Source organism: Pangasianodon hypophthalmus, chromosome 21 (assembly GCF_027358585.1).
Source record: "Pangasianodon hypophthalmus isolate fPanHyp1 chromosome 21, fPanHyp1.pri, whole genome shotgun sequence".
In the NCBI taxonomy this organism is placed as follows: domain Eukaryota; kingdom Metazoa; phylum Chordata; class Actinopteri; order Siluriformes; family Pangasiidae; genus Pangasianodon; species Pangasianodon hypophthalmus.
Window position 1 is genome coordinate 403,229 of NC_069730.1, and position 10,000 is coordinate 413,228.

Genomic DNA, 10,000 nt, shown 5'->3' on the forward strand with positions numbered 1-10,000 from the left:
AAAATCTCAGAGATGCTCCAGGAATATTTAGATTACGCAGCGCCACGTGTGAAACTAATCCCATCTGAATAGGGCTCTAGTTACACTTAAGTCACAAACGAGTCAAAAACAATGAAATTTCTAGAACATCTTTAACTAAAGGCTTTAAGAATTTTAATATATTACAGTTACAACATTTAGTCTGTATCATGCCGTCTAGACTACAGCATTTCTTTCAAAGCCATCTGTTATCGTTTTGTTCTTCGGTTATGTGTGTTTAGTGTGCGGTGATCAGATCACAGCGGCGCCCCTCCTGGGTCAAACCTGCAGCTGCGCCTGCTGTTAGTGAGACCCTCACCTTCAGATGTGGTCACTTTCTCCAGCACAAACCCAGAAACCCTCAGAGCTGCTCCACCCGTTTCTTCATGTTTATTCGTGTGTTCATACTGTACACGTGTGTGATGTGTAATGTTGTGGATCACTGAAAAGTGCTTTATAAATAAAATATATGATTATTATGATTATTAAAGCAGGATAAGTGGTGAGTGAGCTCTGAGTGAGTCTGAGAGTCAGGACAGCAGGTCAGCTGCTGGATTTTTAGCTTTAGGAGACAGAGAGCTGGGCGGGGCAGCGGGAACACATGAACATTTCCACATGCTCAAATGACCACATCAGAAGCTCAGGGTCGCTCGCCAACTCACTGTGCAGCTGCAGGTTTTAATCTGAGCCGATCTGAAGACTAACGGAGAAGCAGAACGCTGCAGAACCTCAGCATGGTCCTCATAGTTCTCCTTCTCCTGAGTGATTAAAAACGCAGCTGCGTCCTGTCGATGCGCGGTGTAACGGGCCAGACGCAGTTATTTATACTCTCAATTTAATAACTGCACACTGGTATTTATTCCCCCTGAGTCCTGCCAAGCAGCCCATCATTCCCATGCCGGGAATTCTGGGAATTATTGCTCTAATCTTGCATGCCGTCTGACGGAGAAGCGTCTGAAATCAGTCACCCGTAACCCCGGACCTCAGACTCGTCTGGGACGATAATTAATTCTGGAGCGAGTTCACTGCGAGTCTTTGTTATATATACGATGTGAAAGTGATTAGAGGTAACGAGGTAAAGGAGTTTCTGAAACCTCATCCCTCCATCCCATCAGACAGACAGAAAGATAGACAGAAAAACAGATAGACAGATATACAGGTCAGTGTACAAGCTGTGTGATTTCTCTCAGGCTGTAAATTCACATGCTGCTGTTAATAAACAGTGTTTTACTGTCTGATGCACTGCACTGATTTATACACACACACACACACACACACACACACACACACACACAGAGAGACAGACAGACTGAATGCCTGGATGAATGCATGTGTACATGTGCGGCTGAATGAATAGATATATATAAATGGTTGAGATTGATGGATAGATAGAAAGTACAGATGGATGAATAAATGGATACATAGATAGACAGACAATTGGACAGATGTATAGACAGATAAACAGTTGTTTAAACAGACAGAATGATAGATGTATAGTGAGATGGATAGATGTACAGGCAGACATATTTACAGACAGACAGACAAATAGAGAGACAGACAGACTGATCTACAGACAGACAGATGAATAGTGATGTAATACTGTACATTATGTCAGCATTAAGTCAACTATTTCTACACACTATGTAGTGCTCTACTGTGTGGGTTTGAGACTGGACCTCTCCCTCACTACCTCAACATTTATTCTAAACTCCTCCCACTTTATCAATCTTCTTTATCTACACCTCCACCATCACACCTCACACAGGAGTGTACACTTTACACCTTTACACCTCCACCATCACACCTCACACAGGAGTGTACACTGTACACCTTTACACCTCCACCATCACTTCACACAGGAGTGTACACTTTACACCTTTACACCTCCACCATCACCTCACACAGGAGTGTACACTGTACACCTTTACACCTCCACCATCACTTCACACAGGAGTGTACACTTTACACCTTTACACCTCCACCATCACTTCACACAGGAGTGTACACTTTACACCTTTACACCTCCACCATCACACCTCACACAGGAGTGTACACTTTACACCTTTACACCTCCACCATCACTTCACACAGCAGTGTACACTTTACACCTTTACACCTCCACCATCACTTCACACAGGAGTGTACACTTTACACCTTTACACCTCCACCATCACACCTCACACAGGAGTGTACACTTTACACCTTTACACCTCCACCATCACTTCACACAGGAGTGTACACTTTACACCTTTACACCTCCACCATCACTTCACACAGGAGTGTACACTTTACACCTTTACACCTCCACCATCACTTCACACAGGAGTGTACACTGTACACCTTTACACCTCCACCATCACACCTCACACAGGAGTGTACACTTTACACCTTTACACCTCCACCATCACTTCACACAGGAGTGTACACTTTACACCTTTACACCTCCACCATCACACCTCACACAGGAGTGTACACTGTACACCTTTACACCTTCAGGTTCAGGTATAAGGTGATGATCCTGCAGTTCAGCAGAGTCTTTAGTCTGATTTAATCACACACACACACACACACACACACACACTCCTCATCAGCAGGCTGTAATTGTGAGCTGTGTGACCCTGAGTGACCTTTTGGAGCAGTTTAAGTACAGAGTGTTTCTCTCACTGCTAAACACAGGACAGAGGAGAGACATGACTAAAAATAACTCGCACAACCTTTAACGTGGATTAAACATTGAGCTCCGTGTGTGTGTGTGTGTGTGTGTGTGTGTGTGTGTGTTCATGCAGACACTTTATATAGTCGTGTTTATGGCTGTGTTTAATTTGCTAGTTTGGGAAGTTGTCCTGCTTTTCGAGAGAATGAAACGATGCAACTGTTACTTAACTTTTGATCTGTTTTACTTAATGTTTAAAATATACTTTTAAAACAGTGATAAAAAGTTAATGTTGAACAAACGATTTAGTAAAATAAAATTTCCAACATGAAACTTTACGTGCTGGACTCTGGAATTTTTCTAATAAATGTTATTTATGATAAAAAATCATCATAAAATCATATCTGGGTCTTAAAACTTTAACTAGTGTAGCTAACATTCCCATTTTACATCTCCAGCAGTCGCTACGTAGCTGATGTTAAGTAAACTATTGTAGTGATGTCAGATGTCGAGGCTTGTGATTGGCTGCTCGGGTATTAACTCCACCCCTTTGCACCCCAGAAACATCAGGACGGAAACCCAGATGTTTTTTTTTTTTTGAGGTTCTGTTTCCATCAGAATTGGTTTTGGTTCATCACTGAGATGGAAAGATGTGTGTTTGAGATTTTAAAATGAATTTTACATTTGTGTTTCTGTAAACTTTACACTAATAACAATAATAACACTAATAACATCAACAGTGGACTGGATGCTGATTATCGGATTTAGTTTTATGTTCTTCTCTGTTTAAATCCTCTACAGACTGTGTAATGGCTGTGTGTGGATGAAATGTGTTGTTTCTATACATGAGAATGAATCTGATATGGTCTTCAGGGCATGGCGTTCTCTCTGGAGGAGCGTCTGCAGTTGGGGATCCACGGCCTGCTGCCTCCCTGCTTCCTCAGTCAGGACGTCCAGGTCCTCCGCGTCCTCCGCAACTACGACCTCAAAAAGGACGACCTGGACAGGTAAAGAACACGAACTCTAACACCAAAGAACACTGAAGAACTCTAGCACTAAAGAACCCAAGTACTAAATATTAGCAAAGTTATATAAGTTTTATAGCATTGTAAGTAAATGTCAGACTCTTACAGGATGAGTCTCAGTTCTCATGTCCATGTGACTTCCTGTTTGTGCTAAAGACCCTGCTGAAAATCTATTAGAGGCTTCTGCTGGTTCCTGATGGGTTTCTGCAGGTCTCTGATGCTAGTTTAATGGAACGTGGTGTTTCTAATGGTTTCTCATGGTTTCTGGTGATGGTCAAGAAAGCAGGTCTGAAATGGAAACCATTAATCCAGTTCCTATTAAGGTCCACTTACATGATGGAACCCATCAGAGCTTTTCCTAATGGACTGAAGATAACTTCAACGTTCTTCCCAGTTACACGAGTCTGTTCTTCATGTTCTTGCTGTTGAGAACCAGCTGCTCTCTGAAAATATTTTTTATCTATAGAAGATTATAAAAACACAAACGGGCCGGTTTCTCTTCCGTCTCACGGTTCTGACTTTCCCTCATTTTCCTGTCCTGCTTTGTTTGCGTTTTTGTGTGTTTTCGTTTCTGTGCAGTTTTGCGTGTCCAGAATGATTTTAGATGCTAAGTGGGTTTTTTCCCCTCATTCTTTACTGTACTGATGGATTTCCCACAGCAGCAGATCTGTTTTTATATCATTAATGGGAGTTTTGGGTCGTATGAGAGCATTTTGCACAAATATTTGTCTTCAGGCTGATGCTCCGATGAGAAAGAAGCTCTATTTATAAGCAAATATTTTCAGCTATAAAAAAAAAAATGCGTGACTAACATGTTTAATGAACAGATGTTTAACAGAAAAATCACCGTGTGCCTGTGGTGCAGGAGAAAACAGAGCCTTTATAACACACTCACGAGCACTGAGTAACGTTTAATAAACAGCGCCTGAGCATTTCTAATCAGTTTATGTCAAGATTCACTACATGACACGAGTATATAAAGTAAAATCTGTATTTAATTCTGATGTTTGATTTAATGGACTTGTCATGTGACTGATGAGCCGCCATACTGGTGATGTCATTAGCATGTTTCAGACAGTCTTAGAGTTTAGTGTTTCTTTAAACTTAAACTTACGTTTCTTATTTTCCTACAGATTTATTTCAGATCATAGCAGCAAAGTTGAAAATAAAAAGACTTAAAATGAAAGCCTTAAAAAATATATATTTAAAAAATTTCTGAAAGACAGTGGAAAATATCGAATTGGAAAAGTCTAAAGACTGAAAAAAATCTTTCTGCGTTTTATCTTTCTTATTTTAAACTTTACATATTTACTACATGTTAAAAAGAGTCCTCTGAAATATAAAACTAAAATGAAAGTAAAAGCTCCAGTTTTCTTTTGAAAAGCTTTTAGAAAAGCGGGAAGCTGAATTGTGTGAATCTGTGTGTAGAGGCGACGGCACACAACCTGCTAAACCTGCTAATAAAATTATTAAAACTGTTAAACCCTGCATTATTAATGCTTACACACACAATCTGACCGAAAGCTTCTCTCAGGTTTCGGGTCGTGTGAAAGTCACTCAGGTCGTGTTGGACCTCTGTGTCCACGTGAACGTGTTTCCTGTATAAAGTTTATAAAAAGTCGCAGTTAGAGGTTATTCAGTTCCTTCAGTGCCGCGCAGCTAAAACTGAAAAAGGAGAAATAAATAAATCAATCGTGATATTTTTGAGAAGACATGACGCAGCTGGAAATGATTGCTGTGTGTTCAGGGTGTGACCCTTACTGCAGTGCACGCGTGTGTGTGTGTGTGTGTGTGTGTTTATTTTGAGACTGGGCCGGGCCGAACTTCACACACTTCAGGCAAAAATCCCAGAGTTTAATCATTTTCTCTGAATATGGAAGAAAAATAAACTTAAATAAAATCTCGTGTGAATGACTCGGAAATACAGATATTGATTTTATTGTATTAAAATACAGATATTGCTTTTATATATCTGGGAAATATTCTCTTTATTTTTATATCTGTATCTCTTTTATCTTTATTTTTAAACAGCGATCAGCCATAACATTAAAACCTCCTGCCTGTATTGTGCAGGTTCCGCTTGTGGCACTGATGTTGGAGCTGATGGATGCGTACGTTCCATTAGAATACCGACATTGCTTTTGTTATATCGGATAGATAGATCATTCTCTTATAAAAGAATAAATGTCAGATAGAGGACAGATCAATCTCACTGACAGTCATGTTTTTATTGTAGGTAAATTTTATGTGTTAAATCATGATAAAATAAGTTATTAAACCAAGCTGTAATTTACTTTTCCTCACTGTTCTGTGTGCATCAGAAGTGTGTTTACTAATCAGAGATCTGCTGGATTTTTAGAATTTACTCACATTTTAATGGTTTTAAATGACAATAATGTTGTGTCATGTCTGTAATCTAATTTATTTTTCTTTTATTTCTGTGTGTGTGTGTGTGTGTGTGTGTGTGTGTGTGTGTGATAGATACGTCCTGTTGATGGGGCTTCAGGATCGGAATGAGAAGCTGTTTTATCGTGTTTTGATGTCTGATATTGAGCGGTTCATGCCCATCGTGTACACGCCCACCGTGGGACTGGCGTGTCAGCAGTACGGCCTGACCTTCAGGAGACCCAGGTACGAGAGAGACGCACAATAAAAACACAACTCACGGATTAAATACGTTACAGAGCAACAGAGCGTCGATAATCATCTCCATCTCCATCCATCCTCACTACAGCCTTCTTCAGTTTTCTTACACACATCCTCATCTCTTCTGTTCATTCTGCTTTTACAGCCATTGAATAGTTTTCATCTTTTTTTGGAGGAAATTTGAACATTTAGCCGAATTTTCACCTGCAGGTTTATATTAATGCGCTCGTTTCTATAGTAACCGCTCATTCGCAGGGACGTGTACAGCGGACGCTCCACTGAAAACAAACGCATTAAAAACGTGTGTAACTGATGATTATAGTGACGTTTTCTGTAAAGAGACATTTATATGGAAGGAGTCTCCAGTGTCAGCGCTTTTAAGCTCTTTAAGCTGTAAGTTTTCCGACGTCTTCAGCACAGAGGAGTTTACGCTTCTTTGCGGTTTCTCAGTAACATGCGGAACAAGCTGCGATTTTTTTTGTCTTATTTTACTTCAAGAGAGAGAAAAAAGAGACGCTGGTGAGTGAACGACTGTTTATCGCTGCTGTAACGTACGCGACAACTTCGATGTTCCACAACATTAAACATAACTATTAATGGATAAAAAGTTTGACGTGTCGTTCTGTAATTAAAAATCAAATTGTAATCGTTAGTAAATGGTTGTAGTATAAGAGGAATAAAACACTTGGTGGTGTGCTGTTATAGGAAATTAATCAACTTTGTGGTGCGAATGGCTTCATAACACCCCCTCCAACCACACACACACACACACACACACAGTTTAGGCATATGTGTTAGAGGGAGCATGTATTATACAAGGAGCGTGTGTTACAGAGGGAGTGTGTGTTATAGAAGGTGTGTGTGTGTTATAGAAGGTGTGTGTGTGTTGTAGAGGGAGTGTGTGTTATAGAGGGAGTGTGTGTTATAGAGGGAGTGTGTGTTGTAGAGGGAGTGTGTGTTGTAGAGGGAGTGTGTGTTACAGAAGGTGTGTGTGTGTGTGTGTTATAGAGGGAGTGTGTGTGTTATAGAAGCTGTGTGTTTGTTATAGAGGGAGCGTGTGTTACGGAGAGAGTGTGTGTTACAGAGGTAGTGTGTGTTAGAGAAGGTGTGTGGTTATTCTGGGCTGTGTTTGTGTTCGAGGAGGAGGAGGAGGAGGAGGTAATTTAGAGTAATTCTGCGTGTAGAACATCATTATAATTGCGAGCTGGACGAGTTTGAGCGTTTGAGTTTGAGCTGCAATCTTCAGTCTGGTTCCTTTCATGTTGTGTGTGCAGTGAAGGGCGTGTGGGAGACCCGAGAACCCTGACCCTGAGAAACGCAGCGTAATTACAGTAAACCGGTGTGATTATGGATTTCACTTACAGCTGCTGACGTGAGCAGCTCACACACAGAGGCTTACTTTTAGAATAAAAAAACTGCTTTGGAGGTTTAGTAGCTAGTGTTAGCGTACGTGTACGACACGGAGCCTCGCTCTCAGCAACGCGACATCTGAACTGAGATTTTCTGAATTCTGCATAAACAGTTATCTCGACTGATTCCTCGGAGCAATCCTGTGGTGTGTGTGGTCTGATATTTCTTCACTTCCCTCCTCACAACTTCCCATTAGCATCGTTCTTTTTCTACACAAGTACGCAACATTGAAACTGAGATTGAGTGTGGAGCGAAGTTTCTTCAGTTCGTTCACTTCACATTAGTTCCTACCTGCAGTTAGTTCCCATTTACTGTTTAACGCAGAAATGAAGGAGAACTCCTCAGTGTGGTTTCATCTTCTCCTGTCATATACGCCCTCTCATTATCATTAAATGTGTATAGAGACGTTAGGAAGAAAAATAAAGCTTGGAAGGAAGTAGTTCAGCTCGTTGGCGCCTCTGGAGAGTTTACGTATATAGCTAGTACAGTTCGCTGGCTTTGCTAATCTAATCTGAGAACGAAGCTGAGCGTGGAACACGTAAATCACAGAACTGATTTTCACATGGATTAGAGCGTTATTTAATTAGTGTTTAATTAGTTAGCTTTAGAAGCTGTATATAGCTACTACTGTTTCTCATTGGAACAAAAAAAAAACTGGACATGCCACGCCCACGAGAGACACGCAACACGAGAGACTCACACACACTGCGTGACACGAACAGATCAGATTCATTTTATCCTGAGCTTCGTTAGACAGTGAGAGAGTGATGATCTTCACCTATTTCACATTTCCTGTGAGAAATGCGAATTCTGCAGGAGATTAGACGTTGACCCTTGTGGTCTCTTTATGACCTGTGATTGGTGCTGGTGCGTCCGGGCCACACGCCGCGCCGCGAGCTCGTAAAACCAGTGTAAACAAAGAGACAGCACACGTGTGTGTGTGTGTGTGTGTGTGTGTGTGTGTGTGTGTAAAACAGATGTGGCATTTTTACATCACAGCTGAAACGATTTTCCTCTCACGGTCTTCAAATGTCTTCATCTGAATTTTAGGCCAGAAAAGGGGCCCATAAGGGAAAGATATTCCAGAGAGGGTTTGGAGTTACACGGATCCTAATAATCAATAATGTGGTAGAAATATTCGGGGAAAATTCGCTGGAGGACTTTGTGAACCTCATAAAGAGTCTGAGAGCGATACGAGTCACGGGGAGACGAAGGCACCGAGACGTAATCTCACAGGCTCTTTATGCCGGATCCTGCAGAACTCACTGTTCTGTTAGACAGGAAACGAGTCGGAATGCAGACGCACAGCAGAACTCTGTAATCCAGACTCGCTCCAAACACACGGGAAACACGAGGAGGACAAAAAACAACAAGGTGCTGTGTCTCACATCGCATTCTTCTTTAGTAGATGATTTTTAAGTATGCAAAAGTGTGCTTCAATGGACACGCCCTGCACATTTTCCCATCATGCACCACTGAACAAAAGGGGCGGGGCTTATAGCAGATAACAGACAGAACTGTCTTGGCTCCAGCATTCAAACTCTCAGTTGTTAAAGGGAATGAGAGGCGCTGATTTGATTGGACGCTCAGTTGTTAAAGGGAATGAGAGGTGCTGATTTGATTGGACGCTCAGTTGTTAAAGGGAATGAGAGGCGCTGATTTGATTGGACGCTCAGTTTTTAAAGGGAATGAGAGGCGCTGATTTGATTGGACGCTCAGTTCTTAAAGGGAATGAGAGGAGCTGATTTGATTGGACGATCAGTTTTTAAAGGGAATGAGAGGCGCTGATTTGATTGGACGCTCAGTTGTTAAAGGGAATGAGAGGCGCTGATTTGATTGGACGCTCAGTTCTTAAAGGGAATGAGAGGCGCTGATTTGATTGGACGCTCAGTTCTTAAAGGGAATGAGAGGCGCTGATTTGATTGGACGCTCAGTTGTTAAAGGGAATGAGAGGCGCTGATTTGATTGGACGATCAGTTTTTAAAGGGAATGAGAGGAGCCGATTTGATTGGACGCTCGGTTTTTAAAGGACTGAGTATCGCAGCAACACACTTAACCACAACACCTAATATATATAATATATTCATATTAATATTCATGTAGAGGATAATGTGATCATTCTAGCTCCGCCCTTTTTATAATCACACCATCCATCACTGTGTCTTGCGTGGTTACTGTGTTACTGTTCAGGAAATAAAATAAGACATTAAAGGTAAATTTCCTCTGACTTCCTGTGACATAAAGCAGG

At 41.3% G+C, this 10,000-nt stretch overlaps 1 protein-coding gene across 1 annotated transcript in view; it reads left to right on the forward strand.

The window, feature by feature from the left end:
- The window catches only part of me1 (malic enzyme 1, NADP(+)-dependent, cytosolic), a 48,687-nt gene that overhangs the window by 17,795 nt on the left and 20,892 nt on the right, over positions 1-10,000 (forward strand). The window contains exons 2-3 of the mRNA XM_034297778.2: positions 3,545-3,678; positions 6,178-6,327. Of these exons, the coding sequence (XP_034153669.1) occupies positions 3,545-3,678; positions 6,178-6,327 (284 nt within the window). The remainder of the gene's footprint in view (positions 1-3,544; positions 3,679-6,177; positions 6,328-10,000) is intronic.